The 26,695-nt window shown below is 36.5% G+C and overlaps 1 protein-coding gene across 1 annotated transcript in view; it reads left to right on the top strand.

Annotated features, from left to right (window-relative positions):
* The first annotated feature begins 758 nt into the window (after positions 1–758).
* Positions 759–26,695, top strand: part of MetRS-m (Methionyl-tRNA synthetase, mitochondrial) — a 26,395-nt gene continuing 458 nt past the window's right edge. The window contains exons 1-7 of the mRNA XM_069846760.1: positions 759–1,204; positions 1,355–1,632; positions 5,440–5,671; positions 9,300–9,540; positions 14,584–14,795; positions 17,522–17,716; positions 22,640–23,008. Of these exons, the coding sequence (XP_069702861.1) occupies positions 1,093–1,204; positions 1,355–1,632; positions 5,440–5,671; positions 9,300–9,540; positions 14,584–14,795; positions 17,522–17,716; positions 22,640–23,007 (1,638 nt within the window). The 5' untranslated portion in view covers positions 759–1,092 and the 3' untranslated portion in view covers position 23,008. The remainder of the gene's footprint in view (positions 1,205–1,354; positions 1,633–5,439; positions 5,672–9,299; positions 9,541–14,583; positions 14,796–17,521; positions 17,717–22,639; positions 23,009–26,695) is intronic.

Here is a 26,695-nt window from a genome sequence, read left to right as displayed (position 1 = left end):
CCTGTTCGCCACTTCTCTCACTTCGTTTTCCAAGTTCCGTTTGATGGAATTTTAAGGAGAAAATGGACCTAATCTAATAGCTATCACATGAGGGGGAGGAATTTGTCAAGCACTACTGACCAGCAGCAGGGCGGGGTCGCCGTAAATATTAAGTCTCTGATTATGAAGCCTGTAACTTGGAAAGTATCGAAATTCATGTTGGTAAGTTGTGGATCCGCTGTCCATTTCTTTTAGGTCACATCTTAACATTTGTCACAGCGCCTTAGCATGGATCATTTTCCTCTCCTTCCCCTCCAAAATAAGACCTTGTAACCCTAGTGTTCTCCTAGATTTTACCATCTGATTTCGCGCAATTATTACTTTCGGCATGCTGTTAATTCGACTGTATAACAGCAAATCCCTAAAACAATTAACGAGCTACGCGTAAAATTACGGCATTGACTCTGTACTTTCAAGTAAATGGTAGACATTGTCAGCATCTTCTTCAAAAAGGTAAGTTTGCTTGCAATTTATTTATTTATGTAATACTATTACTTTATAGCATACATTTAAATTCTGCTTTATTCCCAACAAAAAGTATGATATGCCTACTGAATATTATCCAACTTTTATACTGGTTTTTGAAGCTGTAGCCTCAAAATTTATTGCAATACAATTGTCGTGCCATCTATGGAACGTACACTTGAAGTGTGTATTTACTAGCGATATCTACAGTCGGAATACAAAACTAAATATAACTACTTTCCGTGAGTTCAGTCTAGGTAACATTAACCACCTTATCACTAAAGCTGGATGTTTTCGTAAGTCTACAAATTATGATATGTAGAAGAGTGTACCATAAAGGAAATAGTTTCACAGTTCTTCTATTAATTAATTTATAAATTTAGAGGATAACCTTCGAATGAAATGAACTTGTCCTTATGTTTATGGAACATGACATTCCTCCATAACTTTAAAGTGTGTTAGCTGCTCTGTCACCATCTGGTATTTTGTTTACAGTGTATCGATTTGCAATGGGTTACAGAGTTGTGCGTGTCGTGTCGTAGGTTGTGATTTGAGGTTAGAAAAACATTTTTATCCGATGATGTTGAAATGACTTTCATTAAATATGCCGTTCTATGCATGCGTCTGTCACAGTTTTCAGTTTCCTTGAGACAGAAGAGTACATATTTTATTACAACACCTATATTTTATGTGAATGCATGTAAGTTCTCTACATAACCTATAAATAATATACATTTTTATTCTAACACTGCTGATATTTGTGCAAGTTATACATGTATACATATAAACGGAATGGATGTTTCAGTACCATATAATTTTGAGTGTTTTTAATTGTTTTCTTTATTGTCAGCCCCTCACATTGGACATGTGTACACAGCAGTTATTGCTGATGCAGCCCACCGCTTTCAGAAGTTACTTGGCTGCCAGGGTACTTTGTTCAGCACAGGCACTGATGAACATGGCATCAAGATCCAGGAAGCTGCTGCTCAGGCGGGCTCCGCCCCACTACAGTACTGTAATCGCGTCTCCCAGCAGTATCGTACACTCTTCCAGAGCCTTGGTATTGATTACACAGACTTTGTTCGGACAACAGAAGAACGTCACGTAACAGAAGTTCAGAAATTCTGGGTAATAGGCTAAGCCTACATTACGGTGACTTTCCTTATGCAGTTAAAAATGTCAAGAAAAAATTTATAAGTTAGCTAATGTTGAACGAAAGTAGGAATGTAGCCTACAGCTAATTATGAAAGCAGGTTAAAATCTATCAAAAGATAGCTCATTTATGTAGCCTTACGGTCCTTGTTAGAAGCTGCAGCCATAAATGGACTGAGGAAAGTCCTAGTATAATATAGTGAGGTTATTTGAAGTGCTAAAGAAGGTTTGGAAAATTTTCTGATTGATGTCTTCATTCTGTCTCTTCAGCATACTAAAGGTACAGTCACACGTCGCTACTTTTGCAGCGCTACTTTTGTACTGCAGCTGCAAAAGTTGCGTGTCCTATTCACACGTAAGCCAAAAGTAGCGCGCTGCACGCTACTTTTCGTGCTGCGCAACCCGAGTGCTGCAAAAGTTGCAACTGGAGGTTGCGAGTCTGTTCACACGCAAGGCGCTACTTTTGCAGCCGCAGTCATGCTGCAGGTTCCCATCTCCGTGTTGACTTCTCAATATACATTTTGTGGTTATGTTCGCATTATTAAGAAACTCATGCGAAAGCTTCCTTATCTATTATTTGCTTTTCTGCCGTATCTAGTATTCAGAAATTGACATTATTTTTACTATAAAGCTTTATAAACGCCTATATACTTAAATTATAACCAACAGTATATTCACGTAATCAATGTTGGCAACCCTCCTGTTTGGAACTACGCTACGGAAAATTAAAAAAATGAATTATATCATCACCAATTATGCTCAGACTGTGTTGTGTATTTAATAACTGTTACAAATAATTTATTTTCATTACATTTAACATTAAAATATATCGAAACAATAAAAGTATCATTGACACATTTGGGTGGTAACACTGGTTGCAACCGCAGCAAAAGTTTCAACAAAACCGATATCAAAAATGCTGCGGCTGCAACCCTGAGAACCCTGTTCACACGTCGCTACTTTTAAGTTGCGCGCAGCATGAAAACTGCATGTACTGCAGCGCTGCAAAAGTAGCGACATGTGACCGTACCTTAAGATTCCAGCTCACAGATTAAAGATGATGGACCTGTGTATAGACGTTGTATGAAGATGTACACTCTTGTCCTTTGCTGTTTGTATTCACATTTACTCCCTCATGCGCAGAACTTATCTTCTGCTTAATGAAGGCAATGCATTGTCGAACAAAAAATATTTTGGTAATTTTCAAAGAAAGATCGCCTTTTCTTCCTCACAAAACCTAACCTATTTCAAATTAAACTAAACACTGATCTAATCTAATGTGACTTAGTTTGGTTACGTTTTGGTGAGAAATTGGAATTTGCTTAGAAATGATGTAGGCTATTATTACTGTCTCTATTCTTCCGTGGAATTTGCTTAGAAATGATGTAGGCTATTATTACTGTCTCTATTCTTCCGTCAATATGCAGCCAACCAACATGGAGTTTCCACTGTGAAACATGTCGATTGTGAAGTGTGGGCTGTCATAAGTTTTTACAGCAAAAAAACAAAACTGCTGTCAATATTCATAATGAATTAACCTCTGTCTATAAAGAAGGCTGTATGACGATCAAAATGGTTCGATATTGGAGTACACCAGCGATGGGCGTTTGAGTGCATTTGTCCTCCGTGCGCACGGGGAATTCCAAGTGCGAGCGCTGCAGCGCGCTGTAGTGTGCCAGCAGCTGTAACAGATCTTAAACAGCTTTTAAATGAGCTAAATTTAGGACTTCAGGGAAAAGAAATTCTTAATACACGATTTGCAGATAGAATTGCAGCTTTTAAGGAGAAATTGCTGTTATGGATACGTCAAATTCAAAAGGGCGAAATATGTTGTTGTTTTCTAATGCCAGGCATTTGACAATAAAGTTATTTGACCTCTTGCACTCCAATATTTTTAAAGATATTATCATGACCAGCCACTGAAGCACAGATTTTGAGGTGTTCCGAATCCATTTCTTGGTTTGAGTTGCACAATGGACAGTTAGGGGACTGATATATTCTAATTCTATACAGGTGTTTGGCCAAACAATCATGGCCTTTTGCCAATCTAAATGCAGCTACAGACGATTTTCGTGGTAAATCGGGAATTAACTGTGGATTTTGATGCAGAGAGTTCCATTTTTTTTCCCTTGGGATTGAGTTATCAAATTTTGTTTGTTGAAGTCTAAGTATGTACATTTAATAAATCTCTTCACAGAGTAATACGTAGATTTAGTAACAGGTCTATAAGTAGCAGTGCTGCCCTTCTTTGCTAAAGCATCCACATTCTTGTTTCCCAGGATTCCACAATGTGATGGTATCCATTGGAATATAATTCTTTTATTGAGTGATATTAATTGAGAGAGCATTTTAGTTATTTCTGCTGTTTGAGATGAAGGTGTGTGTTTAGAGACGATTGATAGAATAGCTACTTTGGAGTCTGACAATATAACTGCATTCCTAAATTTATTGATGTGGCATAGAAGATTCCTGAGACATTCACTTATTGCAATGATTTCACCATCAAAACTTGTTGTTCCATATCCAAGAGATCTATAAAGTGAGAAGAGACAGCACATAACACCTGCACCAGCACCTTGTTCTCTGGAGATCAAGGATCCGTCGGTGTATAAATGAAGCCAGTTTTGTGGAGGGTACCTAATATTAATTGTCTCTAAAGATAATTGTTTCAGTATTTCAGTGTTTACTTCTGATTTCAGTATTTCTTCTGTTAAATTTAGATTATATTCTATATTTAATAGAGTTAAAGGATTTGGTTTAATTTGTAAGTTTTCTTTTAAATTCGGGATATTGATTTTCTGTTTTAATTCTTGTACAATGGATATGAAACTTTTTTGAGTTTTCAATCTACAGAGAGGACTGTATGAATGCCAATTGTTTCCTGGTAATCTGATAAGTTTTTCATATTGAATCATTTCCCATCCTTATTTAAGCGCATAGAATTTTGAAGAATGAAAATTTCGAAATGTACGCATGTATTCTATCTGGTCTATTAGAGGAATTTACATCAAGATTCCACGATTTAGATTGCCTGGAAATGGATTTGCGTATTTTTGCTACATGTTCTGATTCCAACTGATTATTGATAACGTCCCCCCTTCATTATAGTGTGAATTGATTGACCTGCGATGTGATCGAGAGATGCAAGTGAAATAGGGATGATTCAAGGTCGAGTCTTATGCAGTTTTATGACGGATTCCCAAGGGGACGTTTTCCCAATCTGCATAAGCTGTGTGAGAAAGTTTTGTGTTTATTTGGTTCCACTTATAGATGTGAACAGTTATTTTCTATTACGAAAATAAACAAATCTCAAACAAGAAATGATGGGCTTTTAACGGCAGTTCTTCGCATAGCTTTTGCTAATACAGTTTCTCCAAATCTTGAGAAATTAGTAATGTGGATTAATGTGCAACAGACATGTTTTGTTTTGTGTTTAAGGAAGTGTTTCATTACTTCGTGTTCTTATTTAGTTGGTAGAATAACATTTTCTTTTGAAACATACAGTACGTACCGCAACTTGAATAAACCGGTTTTCGTGCACTCTATAAGCACACTTCTCTAGTAGTACACCGTGCAAGCATAGAATGCATAATTCTGCCCAACCCTGGTGTACACGGTTTATGAAAGGCCATGAAGTAATCGGCAACTCTACTCAATTAAGCCAGACAAATATCAAATTTTCCAAAGCATTTAAAATAACCTCACTATAAAATTCAAAGAAAGCTGTACTGTGTGTGTAAAATATTTGAAGCAAGAGCTGTTTATGGTCTGATTTTTAAACAGAATCTTCTTGAGTCTGGGGGACACATATACCCAGGCAAATACTGTGGATGGTACTGCACTCCAGATGAGGCCTTTCTCTCAGAGAACCAACTAGCAGAGCGCCAGGAACCTGATGGACGTACTTACAAAGTTTCAGCAGAATCAGGCCATCGAGTGGAGTGGACAGAAGAAGAAAACTTAATGTTCCGACTCAGCTGTTTTCAAGGCGATCTCTTACATTGGCTTCGAAATGGTGAGCTTCAAACTGTATTGGAGTAGAAGCTAGTGCTTTAATGAGCGTCACATTGGTGTAATAATGAAAAATATCATCTATGATCACATGTGGAATAATGGTCAACGCGTCTGGCCACGAAACCAGGTGGCCTGAGTTTGAATCCCGGTCGGGGCATGTTACCTGGTTTGAGGTTTTTTCCAGGGTTTTCCCTCAACCCAATCCGAGCAAATGCTGGGTAACTTTCGGTGCTGGACCCCGGACTCATTTCACCAGCATTATCACCTTCATTTCATTCAGATGCTAAATAACCTAGATTGTGATACAGCGTCGTAAAATAACCCAATAATCATCCATGATAATGTCGTATCATCAGTTTGTCAGATATTTCAGAGCAAAATAAGATACAAGAACATGTAAAATAACCTAAACCATTCACTGAAAATAAATTAATATTATTTGTTTTATATACAGAAAAAGAAATTTTATACCGTACATTCATTTGGCGTTACACATTAACTTAAGGGATCATACTTAACATTTGTATTTGTCTCTTTCAAATGTCTTAGCAAGTTATAATTTAGTGGTAACATTGACAAAACCTTTATAAGATGGAACAGTCCCATTTTTTTTTTACTTTGTCCCGCTCGTTCTGTCAGTTTCCCATTTTGTTTCGTTTCTCCAACCATGTTTGCAAGTTGAAGAATTAAACAGTTACAACATTTTTATAGTATACTAGCCGTACCCGTGTGCTCCCGTTAGAAATAGATATAAAGTAATTACATAATTAAAGTAGTACATTTGATCCAGGGAACATTCATGTTTGATAGAAGGATAAATCGTTTAATATGTTACTTAATTTAAATTAATTTTAATAATTAAAATGCGATCATTTTGGTCCAGAGACACTCATTTGGTGCAATGACAATTCCTTTAACATGTTTCTTAATTTTTATTACATGTACCCATAGTTTAATGAAGAATGACATCATTTAGATTTAATGTGTATATTTTATTTTACTTGTTATATGTTTCCATTGAATTATGGTAACTTAATTTTAACCCTTGTTTTCTACGTATTCAGTAAATGGCGCTTGGCCCACTATGGTTCTGAACCCTTCAAATAACTTATATTATATAATATTACATATTATATTATATTATATTATATTATATTATATTATATTATATTATATTATATTATATTATATCAGAAGTTACTGTAATAACATTATAGCATTATGTCCATCTAGAGAAACTACACTTTCCAATGGTGAAATAATAATTAATTATACAAATCGGTTAATTTAGCTTCCGATATTACTTCATACAAACACAGAAACATTCTCTGTAGGCTATCTTTCATAGTTTTCGATTGTTGGTGTCCAAGGCCCCTTATAGACGAAGTCATTTTTTTTTTTAATTCATTATGCGGCCTTAGATGGTAGTTATTTTAATTTTAAAATTCATTTATCTCATTAAATATCAGTCCTATCAAAATTTTTCAAGGAATAAAACTTATCGCAAATTATTTTTAAAGAAACGTTTGTTATGTAACATTTTTCACAAAAATCAATAATAAGCGAGATATTTAGATTTATTTAATTCTGGCCCCCTAATAACCCCCCTTTTAAATAATGTATTTTGAATGCCATATAGCCTAAAATCTAAGTTACAACGAACATAATTTATATTCCAATTTTCATCGAAATCCGTTCAGCCATTATCACGTGAAAAGGTAACAGACAGACAGACAGACATACAAACAAAAATTTCAAAAAAGCGATTTTCGGTTTCAGGGTAGTTAATTATATATGTTAGGACCAATTATTTTTGGAAAATCGAAAATTACCAGACAAATTTCGGCTACAGATTTATTATTAGTATAGATGGCAATGTATAGTTTAATGAACTTGTACTTAGGTAAACTCATTGGGAAGAGTGAAGAAATGAGTTGTTCTTAACTTCTAAACTCCATTCATTGTCCTCTTACCCCTATTGGTTCCACCTGCTACCTACCCAATCTCCTCTGTGCACGCGCAATTTGTAAAATACCTGTAGGCTACTTTGCTATTTTGTCCGCTAGCGGTGTCATTCTCTGATTCTGTGTTGGTAGCATGATAATGTTGCAAGCGATTAGTGATTGTTAATTTTTAGTGAGTTATTTTTAAATGTTTCCAAAACATTATCTTAACTTCTGAGCGTTGGGATACTTACTTACTTAGGCCTACTTACAAATGGCTTTTAAGGAACCCGGAGGTTCATTGCCGCCCTCACATAAGCCCGCCATCGGTCCCTATCCTGAGCAAGATTAAACCAGTCCCTACCATCATATCCCACCTCCCTCAAATCCATTTTAATATTATCCTCCCATCTACGTCTCGGCCTCCCCAAAGGTCTTTTTCCCCTCCGGTCTCCCAACTAACGCTCTATATGTGCATTTCTGGATTCACCCATACGTGCTACATGCCCTGCCCATCTCAAACGTCTGGATTTAATGTTCCTAATTATGTCAGGTGAAGAATACAATGCATGCAGTTCTGTGTTGTGTAACTTTCTCCATTCTCCTGTAACTTCATCCCCCTTAGCCCCAAATATTTTCCTAAGAACCCCATTCTCAAACACCCTTAATCTCTATTCCTCTCTCAAAGTGAGAGTCCAAGTTTCACAACCATACAGAACAACCGGTAATATAACTGTTTTATAAATTCTTACTTTCAGATTTTTTGACAGCAGACTAGATGACAAAAACCTCTCAGCCGAATAATAACACGCATTTTCCATATTTATTCTGCGTTTAATTTCCTCCTGAGTGTCATTTATACTTGTTACTGTTCCTCCAAGATATTTTAATTTTTCCACCTCTTTGAAGGATAAATTTCCAATTTTTATATTTCAATTTCGTACATTATTTTGGTCACGAAACATAATCATATACTTTGTCTTTTCGGGATTTACTTCCAAACCGATCGCTTTACTTGCTTCAAGTAAAATTTCCGTGTTTTCCCTAATCGTTTGTGGATTTTCTCCTAACATATTCACGTCATCCGCATAGACAAGAAGCTGATGTAACCCATTCATTTCCAAACTCTGTCTGTTATCCTGAACTTGCCTAATGGCATATTGTAGAGCGAAGTTAAAAAGTAAAGGTGATAGTGCATCTCCTTGCATTAGCCCGCAGTGAATTGGAAAAGCATCATATAGAAACTGGCCTATACGGACTCTGCTGTACGTTTCACTGAGACAAATTTTAATTAATCGAACTATTTTCTTGGGAATACCAAATTCAATAAGAATATCATATAATACTTCTCTCTTAACCGAGTCATATGCCTTTTTGAAATCTATGAATAACAATTTCACAAAAATTAACAACAAAAATATTCCTTTCCATCTCCTATAAAAAGTTGTACAAGTTGTTTTGTGTTTACCAGGCACTTCAACAGCTGTAGAAAGACTATTTTCCACGATGAACAATATAAATAATGTCTGAATCTCTGAAAACTGTTTCTACACTCAAATCTATCTTGATAATTAGAACTTTTATATTGCCCACGTCTAAAAAACCGAAAATGGGTCTTTCTTTTTTGCATTTTGCATTCTGTGAAGACAGACGGAAAGAACAAGTTTTTGTTTTTTCATGTTACAGAACAGTCGGTGTATCCAGAAAAGTTCCGGCATCGACTCATAGATTTTGTGTCCAATGCTGAGCTCCTGCATGACGTATCAGTTTCTCGTCCGAAGGAACGGGTACACTGGGGCATCCCGGTGCCAGGTGCCCCTCATCAGACCATCTACGTCTGGCTTGATGCTCTGGTGAGCTACATCACTGTTGCCCAATCACATTGCTGGCCACCAGACCTTCAAATTGTTGGAAAAGACATTCTGAAGTAAGCAATTCAGTTCCAGCCAAGAAGAGACTCTTAAACTATATTTATTTGCTTCTAGACACTAAACTCACCGCACTACACACATTTACAGTGTGACGGAAATTTAATCAGTTAATTTTGTATGTTATTACACAAATGACAAACGATTAGGGAAAACACGGAAATTTTACTTGAAGCAAGTAGAGCGATCGGTTTGGAAGTAAATCCCGAAAAGACAAAGTATATGATTATGTCTCGTGACCAGAATATTGTACGAAATGGAAATATAAAAATTGGAGATTTATCCTTCGAAGAGGTGGAAAAATTCAAATATCTTGGAGCAACAGTAACAAATATAAATGACACTCGGGAGGAAATTAAACGCAGAATAAATATGGGAAATGCATGTTATTATTCGGTTGAGAAGCTCTTATCATCCAGTCTGCTGTCCAAAAATCTGAAAGTTAGAATTTATAAAACAGTTATATTACCGGTTCTTCTGTATGGTTGTGAAACTTGGACTCTCACTCTGAGAGAGGAACATAGGTTCAGGGTGTTTGAGAATAAGGTGCTTAGGAAAATATTTGGGGCTAAGCGGGATGAAGTTACAGGAGAATGGAGAAAGTTACACAACACAGAACTGCACGCATTGTATTCTTCACCTGACATAATTAGGAACATAAAATCCAGACGTTTGAGATGGGCAGGGCATGTAGCACGTATGGGCGAATCCAGAAATGCATATAGAGTGTTATTTGGGAGACCGGAGGGAAAAAGACCTTTAGGGAGGCCGAGACGTAGATGGGAGGATAATATTAAAATGGATTTGAGGGAGGTGGGATATGATGATAGAGACTGGATTAATCTTGCACAGGATAGGAACCGCTGGCGGGCTTATGTGAGGGCGGCAATGAACCTTCGGGTTCCTTAAAAGCCATTTGTAAGTAAGTAAGTAAGTATTACACAAATGAAGTATATCCCGTGAAAACATATTAGCGAACCAACGCCGAGAAAGCCTCAAATCATACATAAATGAAGTATTTTTCGAAGAAATGACAAAGGAATATTTTTTCAATACAAAGATTTATTTTCAGTCAATGACTTTACTTTCTATATGTGTAAGGTACAAGTCCTTATATTACATAATGTAATACTGTATTAACGTTTTCGCCGGTCATCATCAGATACAACTTTTTATGCCGCAATATCATCTCTAAATAAGTACATGTACCTCTACGATCAAAAATAAAATATACATTAATAAACATAAAACATAGTAAAACAACATGGTTTGGGACATCAATATTTCTTTTCTTATTTAAATGTACCCTTATTGTCAATTAGTTAAAAACACAAACGTGTGATTACAATGCATATACATACTTACTTACTTACTTACAAATGGCTTTTAAGGAACCCGAAGGTTCATTGCCGCCCTCACATAAGCCCGCCATCGGTCCCTATCCTGTGCAAGATTAATCCAGTCTCTATCATCATACCCCACCTCCCTCAAATCCATTTTAATATTATCCTCCCATCTACGTCTCGGCCTCCCTAAAGGTCTTTTTCCCTCCAGTCTCCCAACTAACACTCTATATGCATTTCTGGATTCGCCCATACGTGCTACATGCCCTGCCCATCTCAAACGTCTGGATTTAATGTTCCTAATTATGTCAGGTGAACAATACAATGCGTGCAGCTCTGTGTTGTGTAACTTTCTCCATTCTCCTGTAACTTCATCCCGCTTAGCCCCAAATATTTTCCTAAGCACCTTATTCTCAAACACCCTTAACCTATGTTCCTCTCTCAGAGTGAGAGTCCAAGTTTCACAACCATACAGAAGAACTGGTAATATAACTGTTTTATAAATTCTAACTTTCAGATTTTTGGACAGCAGACTGGATGATAAGAGCTTCTCAACCGAATAATAACAGGCATTTCCCATATTTATTCTGGGTTTAATTTCCTCCCGAGTGTCATTTATATTTGTTACTGTTGCTCCAAGATATTTGAATTTTTCCACCTCTTCGAAGGATAAATCTCCAATTTTTTTATTTTCATTTCGTACAATATTCTGGTCACGAGACATAATCATATACTTTGTCTTTTCGGGATTTACTTCCAAACCGATCGCTTTACTTGCTTCAAGTAAAATTTCCGTGTTTTCCCTAATCGTTTGTGTATTTTCTCCTAACATATTCACTTTAGGATATTCACAATGCATATACATAATATATAAAATTGCAGGTCTTCACTGTATAAAAAATAAAACTGAAAAATCCATGTAAAATACTATGTGAAGAGATGCTTACAGTCTTTAATCTATACTATCTGTTTTGCTTGTGTCCATATTCTTATTATCCAGTTACTACACGCCTTTTCTGTGTCCAAAAGATGTATGTACATCCTATTGTATGAGTTAAGATTATACCTTGAAACCTCAATTCATCAAAGTTGTAGAAGATGACATTTACAAATTAATGAATTAAGGTTTCAAGACTGTATGCATCTCTTCACATAGTATTTTACATGGATTTTTCAGTTTTATTTTTATATAGTGAAGATCTGCAATTTTATATATTATGTACTGTATATGCATTGTAATCACACGTTTGTTTTTTTAACTAATTGACAATAACGGTACATTTAAATAAGAAAAGAAATATTGATGTCCCAAACCATGTTGTTTTACTATGTTTTATGTTTATTAATGTTGTTCTTTTCTAATGCCAGGCGTTTGACAATAAAGTCATTTGACCTCTTGCACTCCAATATTTTTCAAAGATATTATCATGGTCGGCCATTGAAGCACAGATTTTGAGGTGTTCCGAAACCATTTCTTGGTTTGAGTTGCACAATGGGCAGTTAGGGGACTGATATATTCCAATTCAATGCAGGTGTTTGGCCAAACAATCATGGCCTGTTGCCAATCTAAATGCAGCGACAGATGATTTTCGTGGTACATCGGGAATTAACTGTGGATTATGATGCAGAGAGTTCAATTTCTTCCCTTGTGATTGTGTTATCAAATTTTGTTTGTTGAAGTCTAAGTATGTACATTTAATAAATCTCTTCACAGAGTAATACGTAGATTTAGTAACAGGTCTGTAAGTAGCAGTGCTGCCCTTCTTTGCTAATGCATCCGCATTCTCGTTTCCAGGATTCTACAATGGGATGGTATTCATTGGAATACAATTCTTTTATTGAGTGATATGAATTGAGAGAGCATTTTAGTTATTTCTGCTGTTTGAGATGAAGGTGTGTGTTTAGAGACGATTGATAGAATAGCTGCTTTGGAGTCTGACAATATAACTGCATTCTTAAATTTATTGATGTGGCATAGAAGATTCCTGAGACTTTCACTTATTGCAACGATTTCTCCATCAAAACTTGTTGTTCCATATCCAAGAGATCTATAAAGTGAGAAGAGACAGCACGTAACACCTGCACCGGCACCTTGTTCTCTGGAGATCAAGGATCCGTCAGTGTATAAATGAAGCCAGTTTTGTGGAGGGTACCTAATATTAATTATCTCTAAAGACAATTGTTTCATTATTTCAGTGTTTACTTCTGATTTCAGTATTTCGTGTGTTAAATTTAGATTATATTCTATATTTAATAGAGTTAAAGGGTTTGGTTTAATTTGTAAGTTTTCTTTTAAATTCGGGATATTGATTTTCTGTTTTAATTCTTGAACCATGGATATGAAACTTTTTTGAGTTTTCAATCTACAGATAGGACTGTATGAATGCCAATTGTTTCCTGGTAATCTGATAAGTTTTTCATATTGAATCAGTGTTTTTTCTTCTGTTCTCATTTTGATGATGTTAATATTAGTAAGGAATATATTGTATTTTTGATTGTACAGGCACATGTACTTATTTAGAGATGATATTACAGCATAAAAAGTTGTATCTGATGATGTCGCCATGACCGACGAAAACGTTAATAGAGTATTAAATAATGCAATATAAGGACTTGTACCTTACACATATAGAAAGTAAAGTCATTGACTGAAAATAAATCTTTGTATTGTATATATCATAGACTTTTCTGAAAAATTATTCAAAATGAATTGCAAAACATTTTTTCAGTTTGCTCTTCGTGTTGATATTTTCCCACTCATACGTCTCAGTACCTATAGTTTTACCATAAATGGGATTGAAACTTCAGACACAAAATATTTTTTTTTTTTTTACTAAACCATTATGCAAATACCAAAATTACATTTTTCATTGCAATAAGGGAAAGTCTCAGGAATCTTCTATGCCACATCAATAAATTTAGGAATGCAGTTATATTGTCAGACTCCAAAGCAGCTATTCTATCAATAGTCTCTAAACACACACCTTCATCTCAAACAGCAGAAATAACTAAAATGCTCTCTCAATTAATATCACTCAATAAAAGAATTGTATTCCAATGGATACCATCCCATTGTGGAATCCTGGGAAATGAGAATGCGGATGCTTTAGCAAAGAAGGGCAGCACTGCTACTTACAGACCTGTTACTAAATCTACGTATTACTCTGTGAAAAGATTTATTAAATCTACATACTTAGACTTCAACAAACAAAATTTAATAACACAATCCCAAGGGAAAAAATGGAACTCTCTGCATCAAAATCCACAGTTAATTCCCGATTTACAACGAAAATCGTCTGTAGCTGCATTTAGATTGGCAACAGGCCATGATTGTTTGGCCAAACACCTGCATAGAATTGGAATATATCAGTCCCCTAACTGTCCATTGTGCAACTCAAACCAAGAAATGGATTCGGAACACCTCAAAATCTGTGCTTCAGTGGCTGGTTATGATAATATCTTTGAAAAATATTGGAGTGCAAGAGGTCAAATGACTTCATTGTCAAATGCCTGGCATTAGAAAACAACAACAACATTTGACTTTTGACTGTATATTTCATTTTTGAGATTATCACAGACAACAAGAATGGTATACTTCTCAGTAATATTTAAGTGAAATTAGGAATGAATAGAAATCTCCAGGCAAATTAATATCAAATGAATCAGTAGATTCCTGCTTAAGATCTCATACATTCACAGGTTCCATGGAGTGTACTGGCCAGCCTTCTTGATAGCAGCAGGACTCGAACCTCCACGCTCTTTGCTCTGTCACTCTCATTGGACTGTTGATGGAGAGAAGATGTCCAAGTCGAAAGGGAATGTTGTAGACCCTTGGGACTGTATTTCCAAGTACACAGAATCTGGCCTCCGTTACTTCCTTCTCCGAGAAGGCGTAGCCCATAGCGACGGAAGTAAGTAACGTTCATACTCTTCATGCCATTTTCTCTTCTTGCACTTATGTATAATTTAAGTTTTTATACCTCCTACTCTTCCATTAATGCTTAAGTCAGGCTTTGCCAAGCGGTCCGATATCAGTCATGAGACCTCTTACTTACACCCTCGGAGTTCGGAGCCATTTGGAGTCCGTCAGTTACCTGAGCACAGTGGTGGATACCAGAATATCCATGTCCACCAATCAAGATGCTTACAAAACAGACAAAAGTGTATAAAATATATTTTCAATATCAGTGGAAGGGAAAGTAATTGTTTATAGAGGAGAATGGTAATCCATTATGTCTTCTATGCCTGAAAAAGTTTTCAAATATCAGGGTTAGTAAAACAGTGAAAAACTGCTATTACAAATGCCGCAATTACGAATTTTTCAGAATAACGAAATAATTTTTAGTCCCAGACATTTTACTATTAATTTCATCATCATCATCATCATCCATAGTGCTACAGCCCGGATCGGGCCTCGGCTTCCTTAAGAATTCTTCTCCATCGGTCTCGATCTTTAGCCACCGTCCACCAGTTCTTCACTCCAAGCCTCTTAATGTCGTCCATAACACAGTCCATCCATCGTAGCTTTGGCCTTCCAAATCTTCTTCCTCCAGCAATCCCATATTCCATAACCTTCCTAGGTATTTCACATTCATCCATTCTCTTAACATGCCCTGCCCATCTCAGACGAGCAATCTTAATAGATGTTATTATATCGGGAGACTCATAAAGCTGGTATAATTCGTTATTATATTACTATTAATTTACATGTTAAAAATGTTCAGTTTAAAGAATCCATAAGTAACTAACTATTGAATTGTTTATGAATTTGTTCCATATGGAAAACATTAAAATCTGAATAAATCAAATATATCGGATGATCACTTGACTTCTTTAAGCAAATTTTAATTCACAGCTTTGGAAGTAATCTCAGTGGATAAAGTGTAAATTTTGTTGTTTCTCGCCATTCGAATATACTAATTAAATGACACATTGAACCAAACCTGTTGTTGTTGTTGTTGTTGTTATTATCCAATGCCATTAGCGTTCTTGCTCGCCAATATTTCTCTGTGGTAGATCCAGCAGGTAGAACTTCACAGGTTTGTAGATGTTCTGCAGTCATTTCTTCTTTGTGGCATAGAGGACAATTTTGATTCGTGTAAATTCCTATTTTATTCAAGTGTTTGGCCAAGTAATCATGTTCTGTAAGCTGTCTAAATTTTGCTACTGCAGATTTACGTGGGATTTCTGGAATCATTTCTGGTTGTTTTATTAAAATGTTCCATTTTTTATCTGGCTTTGTTACATAGTGCTTGGTTTTGCTTGATTTTATATTTGTTTTCAATTAGTCTTTTCATGGATTGAAAAGGTAGGCTTTTACTTGTATTCTGAATTAAATTGGAGCCTTTTTTGGCAAGAAAATCAGCAGTTTCATTTCCAGGAATTCAGCATTGTGCAGGTATCCATTACAATTGAATTCTTTTCTGTAGTTTTTGAAGTTGTTGAATAATTTTGTGACATTCTTTAATTTGGATTGACATCATTTTATATGAATTTATTGCGTATAATGCTGCTTTAGAATCAGAGAGTATGACAGCATTTTGAAATTTATCTATTCTGTACAGTAGGTGTTGGAGTGAGATATGAATAGCCATTATTTCCGCATCAAAATTTGTTGTATGATGTCCTGCTGGTTGATAAAATGAGAATAACGCACACGTAATTCCTGATCCTGAGTTGTTATCGATAGTAGACCCATCTGTGTAGATATGTAACCATTCTTCTGGTGGGTATCTATTGTTCACAGCTTCTAATGCCAGCGCTTTTAGTACAGGTTTGGAAGTTTCAGATTTTGTAACTGGTTCTTCTAAATGTAGCTGAATGTTAATTGGTTCGAAGGTTAGAGGGTTTTCTCTGGTTAAAATGTTTTCTTTAGGTTTAGGGAGATTCAATTCTGTTTTTATTTCCGCGACTTTGGACAGGAAAATTGTTTGTGTTTTCAACTTGGTTGATTGTAGCAGTCTTTTTTCCCATTTTGTTGTTGTTAACCGCAGCATTTTTTCATGGTGTGTTAGTGCCTGCTCCTCTAGACTTAGCCGTGATTGGAGGGTTCTGGATTAAGGTTTGCATTGCCTGATTGGAGTTGATTTTGCTGCACCAGTTATTAGTCGCAGGGCCTGATTTCGACATACTTCTAGTCCATTCAGGTTAGAATTATTTGCTGTAATTACTAACCTCTGCATTGTAGAGAAGTATTGGGTTGATGAATGTTTTGTACATGGTGTTCAAAGTCTGCCGATTAGTACCCCACTTTGCTCCAGCTAATCTCTTTAAAATTGAAAGTCTTTCGGTTGATTTGTTTACTACTGCTTCAATATGACTTCTCCAAGATAATTTTGAATCAAACCTATATTAAATTAATCTCAGAATACTAAATCAATTTTGTGTACAATTTCGTAAATTTACTTTTTTCTTGTGGTAAAGTTTTGCTTCTTTTTGTCTTTCTAATTACGAAGAAGTGTCCCTATTTTTCTGATATCTTTGTCATTTTATCATAAGCTACACCAGAACTTGTAGACGTGAATAATTTTAATTTATCTGCCATGTAATAATTTGGGAACATTTTCATTCTCAGTGCAATAAATAGCAATTTTCTGAATGAGGAAGTGTACAGAGATTGTTTTCAATATCTCTACAGATTATAGTGAAACTAAAGCTATTCGAATCCTCAACTCCGAGCTTGCTGACAGTTTGGGGAATCTTCTGAACAGGTGCTCTGGGGCGACAGTGAACCCGGGACAGATATTCCCTCAGTTCTGCAACGATAGTTTCATCAAGTACTGCAGCTCCAGTGAAGCCTCCAGTCTTGTAGAGTCAGTGTCAGCTTTACCAGGTAACTAGTATTAAAGTTGTAATGATAGTACGAGTATATAAACAACATCGTGCTAATTCCAAAATGTAGCTTATAATTGGTATTTTGAACAATTAAGTTAATTATCTGCTAGAGTGAGATTCAGGAGTTTGATTTACGTTTGAAGAAAGTATTTCCGAGGTAATTTTCATTTCATTTACATTTGAAGACAATATTTCTGAGGTACTTTTCATTTGATTTACGTTTGAAGAAAGTATTTCGAAGGTAATTTTCATTTGATTTACATATGAAGAAAGTATTTCCGAGGTAATTTTCATTTGATTTACGTTTGAAGAAAGTATTTCGGAGGTAATTTTCATTTGATTTACATATGAAGAAAGTATTTCCGAGGTAATTTTCATTTGATTTACGTTTGAAGAAAGTATTTCCAAGGTAATTTTTCATTTGATTTAAGTTTGAAGAAAGTATTTCGGAGGTAATTTTCATTTGATTTACATATGAAGAAAGTATTTCCGAGGTAATTTTCATTTGATTTACGTTTGAAGAAAGTATTTCCAAGGTAATTTTTCATTTGATTTACGTTTGAAGAAAGTATTTCGGAGGTAATTTTCATTTGATTTACATATGAAGAAAGTATTTCCGAGGTAATTTTCATTTGATTTACGTTTAAAGAAAGTATTTCCAAGGTAATTTTTCATTTGATTTACGTTTGAAGAAAATATTTCGGAGGTAATTTTCATTTGATTTACATATGAAGAAAGTATTTCCGAGGTAATTTTCATTTGATTTACGTTTGAAGAAAGTATTTCGAAGGTAATTTTCATTTGATTTACATATGAAGAAAGTATTTCCGAGGTAATTTTCATTTGATTTACGTTTGAAGAAAGTATTTCCAAGGTAATTTTTCATTTGATTTACGTTTGAAGAAAGTATTTCCTAGGTAATTATCATTTGATTTACGTTTGAAGAAAGTATTTCGGAGTTAATTTTCATTTGATTTATGTTTAAAGTGGTAATTTTCATTTGATTTACGTTTGAAGGAAGTATTTCTGAGGTAATTTTCGTTTGATTTACGTTTGAAGAAAGTATTTCCAAGGGTAATTTTTATTTCATTTACATTTGAAGAAAGTTTTTCCGAGGTAATTTTCATTTGATTTACGTTTGAAGAAAGTATTTCCGAGGTAATTTTCAGTAAGAAAAAAATGCTAATCAATATCGGTTCAATTGCAAAGAAATACAAAGTTGCTTTTGATTTTGACAAGTGCTTTACTATGATGCAACTTCATGTAAGTCAGCTAAGTTTTGATTACTGATGGAAGTAGTTTGAGTCTCTGTTGTGATTATATACTTGGTCAAAATGAAACTGGTCAGCATCTGAGAGACTAAGTTCGAATCGAGTATTTCCTTGAGCGCTTGGGACAGCCAGGCTTTGTTCAAAAGATTGCGTATATCCTTCTAGTAGTTATAATGGGGAACACAACTATTAATCACTAAAATCTTCAGAGAAAATAATTCATATACGAGATTTAAAACAGACAGATTGTTCAGAGTGTTTAAACATTGAATATTGTAACACAAACACTCTATACGGTGTAACAGGTTCTCAAGTGCAGTACGACCATTGCTTGTTACAGTGCCATTCTGACTGCAGTAAAACTCTTAGCGTAGTTTGTAGAGTGATAGCTAAGAGTTCCATGAGGTTCTAAGTTCAAATCTTCGTGGAGTTACTAAACTTTTATTTTGTTGCCTTTAAAATGCATCAGTGAAAATATATCAGGTTTTCGTCATTTTTTTATCCTTAGAATACTTTTCGCTTTATTTTTTTTTTTTTTCGCGTTAATAGAAACTTTTGATGCTAGATGGAGGTAACACTAAAGACGACAATTAGGGGGGCTCTCATATTAATGTGCTAATTATTTTATTAATCCCTGCTGCTTTGCATTCTATTGCCTAAGTAACATTCAGTAAATATGTTGACGGTTAAATAATTGGCAATAATTAATTTGCAAGTTCTGCTACAGGGAATATGATTATTATACTAATCTACATCCGTGATCATCAGGCCCTAAACGTAGTAATTATTGTAAACAAGAAGAAAACCCATAATTCTGATGACAAAATATATCCTGATTTCCTGGAATTATAACCACAAATTTTCTCCAGTTTTGTAATTATCTGTAACATGAATTAATATAAGCAAAATTATTTGAATATGTTACACTAAAAGGAGTTATAAAAAATAAAAGAAAGGACAAAAAAAAAAATTCTCTACTGAGATTCGAAGCATGTTGAGGTAGCCCAAATCAGCGCCTTGATTATGGAGTTAACTAAAGGTACGGTCACGCGTTGCTACTTTTGCAGCGCTACTTTTATACTGCAGCTGCAAAAGTTGCGTGTCGTGTTCACACGTAAGCCAAAAGTAGCGTGCTGCACAACCCGAGTGCTGCAAAAGTTGCAACTGGAGGTTGCGAGTCTGTTCACACACAAAGCGCTACTTTGCAGCCGCAGTCATGCTGCAGGTTTCCATCTCCGTGTTGACTTCTCAATATACATTTTGTGGTTATGTTCGCATTATTAAGAAACTCATGCGAAAGCTTACTTATCTATTATTTGCTTTTCTGTCGTATCTAGTATTCAGAAATTGACATTATTTTTACTATAAAGCTTTTAAAAACTTCTATATACTTAAATGATAACCAACAGTATATTCACATAATCAATGTTGGCAACTCTCCTGTTTGGAACTACGCTACGGAAAATTTAAAAAATGAATTATATCGTCACCAATTATGCTCAGACTGTGTTGTGTATTTAATAACTGTTACAAATAATTTATTTTCATCACATTTAACATTAAAATATATCCAAGCAATAAAAGTATCATTGGCACATTTGGGTGGTAACACTGGTTGCAACCGGAGCAAAAGTTTCAACAAAACCGATATCAAAAATGCTGCGGCTGCAACCCTGAGAACCCTGTTCACACGTCGCTACTTTTAAGCTGCGCGCAGCATGGAAAAGTAGCGGGCAGCAGGTTCGGCAGCCGCTACTTTTCGGGTTGCACCGTTGTTCACACGTCGCAGTACAAGAGTTGCGCAGTTTTTTTGTACTGCAGCGCTGCAAAAGTAGCGACGTGTGATCGTACCTTTAAGCGGTGCACGGAGGTTTACTATAGTGAACTGCGCACTCACCCGAAGGAACTTAGAAAATTTTAACTGCTCAAGAGACCGGCCACTTTCATTTTGACCAAGTGTACTTCCACATAATGCATTCAGAACTGAGCTATTTAGTAATGTGGCATTTGTGTACTGACTCACGAAGAGTCATACCGCAGAGATACCTAAAATGTAATCAAATTTACATGAATTTTGTTGTTGAATGATTGTTAAAAGTAGATTTAGCTGCACTAAATTGGCAACACTGATTTAAAGTGCGGCAAAGTCTGAATATTCCTTGTTGGTCACTGTGGTTGGTCATAAAACAAGCCTCCTAGCAACATGGAGGGATTGCTAGGAATTCCTTCTATCATCAAAGAATCTCACGCAATTTTCCGTTCGCCCCAGTCTCTTGCTGTAAAGCCATGACATTTAAAGAGACAAGAGAAAATTTTTCTCACCTGTATATCCTCTTCACCCTGTCCAAGCATATCTGCCATTGACATGTGCAACCTTCTAGCAGTTGTTGAGTGAAGAATCCAGAATCACAACAATTATGGCGTAGAAATTTATTGTAGTATTTATAATTTTTAATCATGTCATCCTATCATACAGCGTATTCCAAATCTCACCGGTCTGGTGGCATCAATGACGTCACATTGCAGCGAAATATGGAACAAAACTGCTGGAAGGATCGATGGCTGTCATGGCGACTGTACAAGTTGTTGTCTGTGCTACGCTAGCAAAATTTTGCGAAATTTTCGTACTGCCATCTCGTTCAAAGAAAAGATAGCATAAACAATTTATTTCTTGAACCGGTAGTAATAACTGGTCCGTTGACATGTCCGCTCATAAGCCATTAACATATTGTTTTTACGTTGTGCTCATTACAAACAATGCAGCAGAACTAAAGCAGAACACACCGCCATGACACAACAGTGCACGATGTTATTCGTCTGCTAATTCCCGCCCTATACAAGAACCAATCAGATTCACTGATGGCGGCTGATGGAGACTGCCACCACCTCTGCAAGTTGATGGCACTGATGTGACACCGGTGGAGCATCAATGACGTCATCGGTGGAATTCGGAACACTGTGATGCCATCGGATTGCTCACCGGTGAGATTCGGAATGCTCACCGGTGAGATTCGGAATACGCTCATAATCTCTTCACACGCACGCTAAATAGCAGCATACTAGCCATACCAACACATAAGACATCATCGTATTCATCATCATACACAATCTCGCTCTCGCGCTTGTGGAATACCCTACCCAGTGACATCAGAGACTGACGGAATTTAGTAGCGTTCAAAAGCAAGCTTATTGAGCATTTTCTTACTGCGTAAAGTAGGTTTAAATTGTACTTAATCAATAAAAGAAATGCTTCTCTCTTCTTAACTTTTACAATAAACTGTCTGGCTTTTATTAATCAGTTAATCTTTTAGTACTTTGATTTTTATTGTATTTGTAAATTTAATATTAATTGTAATTCTAATTCTAATTGTATTCTTAATATTGTAGTTGTAATCCCCTGGTAGAAGGGAAGAGAAGGCCTGATGGCCTTATCTCTACCGGGTTAAATAAATAAAAATAAAATCTTTTGGGTAGGCATTGCCTCAGTTACCAAATTAATATATTTTTATAGACTATGTTAACGATTTAATTAACTTACAGTTGAATTTTTCTTTCATTCAGAAGTCTCATACTTGACTTTTGCCTGAAACTCGATAAGCTTTGGTTAGAGTACCAAAGAATTACAATTACAGGTTTCTCCACTTTTTCAGATGTTGTAAGGCAGCATTTTGAAGTCTGCAACTTTTACAAAGGCATTGACTCAGTGCTGGCAACTCTGCATGCCGCCAACCGCTTCTTTGAGTCGAAAAAGCCCTGGGAGCTTCGCAAGAAGCAGGAGTCAGCCCACCTGAATGCTGTGCTGCATCTCACCATGGAGACCCTGCGAGTTTGTGGCATCGTACTGCAGCCCATCGTCCCACGACTCTCGGACATGCTGCTCAGCAAGCTGGGGATCCCACAGCATCAGCGCATGTGGGGGGACATCAGACCTTTCAGCTGGGAGCAGGAGAAACTTCAGGAAGCGTCACTCGGCACTGAGAAAGTCACACTGTACAAGCGCATCTTGCAGGCTAAATAAAGTAATGTAATTTATTAGTTTCTCTTGTCTTTCAGTACTGATATCAACTTCTCTTGAATAGAATCTGTGATAAATTATACTTACAAATGGCTTTTACAAAACTCGGAGGTTCATTGCCGCCCTCACATAAGCCCAATTGGTTTCTATCCTGATCAAAATTAATCCAGTCCCTACCATCATATCACACCTCCCTCAAATTCATTTTAATATTATCCTCCTATCTACATCTGGCCTCCCCAAAGGTCTTTTTCCCTCAGGTCTTCCAACTAACACCCTACAGTAGAGCCCTGATTATCCGTCACCCTATTAACCGATAGACGGATTATCCGACTGTTTTTCTGTCGCTCCTTTCTTTCTTTCTTTCTTTCTTTCTTTCTTTCTTTACTGCGGAAATAAAATGTAAGAAACTTAGTACTATAGGCCTACGTTATATTAGTACCAATTTCCTCTAGAGTGTTTTATTACAAGCTATTACCTTTACATAGTACTGCTGCAGGCATAAGAACAGTTAGAGCCCGGATGAGAAGTTATGGCACCAGCGCGAGGGACGCATTTAATTCATTTGCTTGGACTCGCCCTCACGCTCAACTGGAGGGGTGTTGGATTAGTTGGTTACTAGCATTCCGAGTGTTCAGATCGTTCTGCTACTACCGCTATTGCTAATACTGAAAACATTGTCCTTCTGAGCGCCCTCATTATGGCATTGTCTAAGGTGTGAAGTCATAGAGTTATTCATAGTCAAGGACATCAAATAGCATACAATGCAGGGGCGATTTCTCCGGGCATGCTATGTTTGCTGCACAAGCCCAATATTTTCGTGGAATGTGTATTTCTCAAAATGGGATTACGTACATTAAAATTTCTTTTGATTTTTGTAATAATGTCTAGGCATAATACCATCCGCAGGTTGCACACCGCAAGTATCGCAATGCTTGCTCGTTTCTCGGAGCTACAGGAAAGACGTAGAAATAGCGAGAATATGATGCGCGCGCAAGTGCCTTCCTCCTGATCCGTCCCAGTCGCACATGCTTCTGTTATATGCTGTATGAAGCTCTGGTCCGAGAGCTACACCGACGACTATATTTAACGTTACACAGATAGCAGCAGTGTTGCCGCCAATTCAGCGGTTTTCCCGCTAGATCTAGCATTTTTCGGCGTTAGTTTAGCGGGTAAAATTTATGAAACTTGTATTGCTGATCTAGGGATTTAGCGGGTATTTTTAGCACTCACAGCGGCAAAATAATATAATTTTACATTGACAATATAGCAATTTAGCGGTTTCTGCAAGGCTTCACAGCAGATGTTTAAGAATCGAGTTGGCAACACTGATTGGCAGCAGTTTTTACCAGTGAATGTGCTGTGATTTGCGAGTGTAATGTAATTGTATGAGCGGAATGCATATGTTAGCTGCTGCATGTATTATTAGTTCTTAAACGTTAATTTAAAGTGTTGCAATGAGTTCGGAAATGTGTGTTATTGAAACTTTATTATCAAATCCATTTTCCCGGAGGACTATTCAAGAGAAGACAGACATTATAGAGAACGGCAGACCATGTCCAGAGCTCCCAGATTTAAAAAGACAGCATAAGGAGGAAAATAGAGAATATGTGCGTTCGTTCAGTGCATCTCAATACAACAGTACGCATTGGTTGGCAGGATCGAAAAAACTGAATAAATTGTTTTGTTGGCCGTGTTTGTTATTTTCTACAGATAACGGTGTATGGTGCAAAAGTGGCTTTGACAGTTAAATACTTTGTAAATACAAGACACGAAAAGTCTGCAAGCCAGATGAATTATATCCTCCCATCTTCCCCCATCAATAAAAGAGCAAGCCTAACTTTCGTGACCAGCATTCGCCCCTGATACAATGTATGGAAATTCATGTGAGAAGAGATTGTAAATGGAATACCAATTCCATTGAAAAGCGTGTGTACAAGAGTACTGGCTGCCACTGGTATTTCAAAGCGAACCTTGGCAAGAATCAAGAAAGAACGGAAAAATATTGAGCCAGGAACAGCAGATTCTTTCTCCAGTCCGGAAAAATCACAGCCGAAGAAGAAGATTGTTGCAGCTGTAGACAGTTTTGATGAGGAAGTCCTAAGAAGAGACTATAATTTCTACGCTACGCATAAGCAGAGGCCGACTCTGCAATCGCTTCTTCCAAAAATGGATATCAGTGTATGATTATGTGAAAAAAGTAGAGAACAATTACATTGAAAGTGAGCACGTGATGGACAGTATTTTGGAGAACATTTCCATAAACTTAGGGACATCTGATTCCAGCACAGATCAGTCGTCTGATTCGGACGGAGAATAAGAATATAAAGATGGAATAGCGGGCGTAATTCCATTAGGTACTTTCGGACTCTTGAGTAGGAAAGTGGTGATACTAAGGCAAGACGTATGTTTTTAGAAAGAGATGAAACTGATATGCCTGCTGCTCTGAGCTTGAGAACCGTAACCCAAACAACCCCCACTCCTCTACCCTGCTGGCCGGCAATTGAAAACTTCGTGCAGGTTGGTGCCATAACATCTCATCTCAGCTCTACATGAAGGTGTTTTTCCCAACTTGTAAAATAGTCACTACCTGCTTTCAAAGAAATGGTCCCAAGAATTCCCGCACAATAGCTATATAGCAAACCTGTGCAGCATTCAGTTCTTGTTCTACTGTTCAAATGCCCGTACTTTATAACTTCTATGCAAAATATTTTCCACGGGTGTCAAAAGTGTTTTGCTAAGTGTCGAAATAAAAATGCAAATAATTGAGAGGTTTGGGAAAACAGAAACTGTAGCTCATTTCGCATCAGAATTCGTGATTGGTGGTACAACTGTGTGCGATTTAATGAAAAATAATGATAAAGTGTATGACGTATTAAGTGGATCTACAACAGGAACCCTCTACTATTTCTATCCTTCCGCAAATAACCATCATAAGGAATTTCCTTGGCTCTTACAATCCGTTGTTGACAACCAGAATTATGAGATTGTAGTATGGACTAAGGAAAATAGTTTATGGTAAGGATTTTACGATTTTTTCGCTTAACCGTCCAGTCCATCCCTTTCATTACTTACTTACTTACAAATGGCTTTTAAGGAACCCGAAGGTTCATTGCCGCCCTCACATAAGCCCGCCATCGGTCCCTATCCTGTGCAAGATTAATCCAGTCTCTATCATCATATCCCACCTCCCTCAAATCCATTTTAATATTATACTCCCATCTACGTCTCGGCCTCCCCAAAGGTCTTTTTCCCTCCGGCCTCCCAACTAACACTCTGTATGCATTTCTGGATTCGTCCATATGTGCTATATGCCCTGCCCATCGCAAACGTCTGGATTTAATGTTCCTAATTATGTCAGGTGAAGAATACAATGCGTGCAGTTCTGCGTTGTGTAACTTTCTCCATTCTCCTGTAACTTCATCCCTCTTAGCCCCAAATATTTTCCTAAGCACCTTATTCTCAAACATCCTTAACCTATGTTCCTCTCTCAGAGTGAGAGTCCAAGTTTCACAACCACATAGAACAACCGGTAATATAACTGTTTTATAAATCCTAACTTTCAGATTATTTGACAGCAGACTAGATGATAAAAGCTTCTCAACCGAATAATAACAGGCATTTCCCATATTTATTTTGCATTTAATTTCCTCCCGAGTGTCATTTATATTTGTTACTGTTGCTCCAAGAT

Source organism: Periplaneta americana, chromosome 15 (genome assembly GCF_040183065.1).
Source record: "Periplaneta americana isolate PAMFEO1 chromosome 15, P.americana_PAMFEO1_priV1, whole genome shotgun sequence".
NCBI classification, from domain to species: domain Eukaryota; kingdom Metazoa; phylum Arthropoda; class Insecta; order Blattodea; family Blattidae; genus Periplaneta; species Periplaneta americana.
Note: the sequence above shows the minus strand (reverse complement) of the source record. Positions and strands in the feature narration are given on the sequence as shown.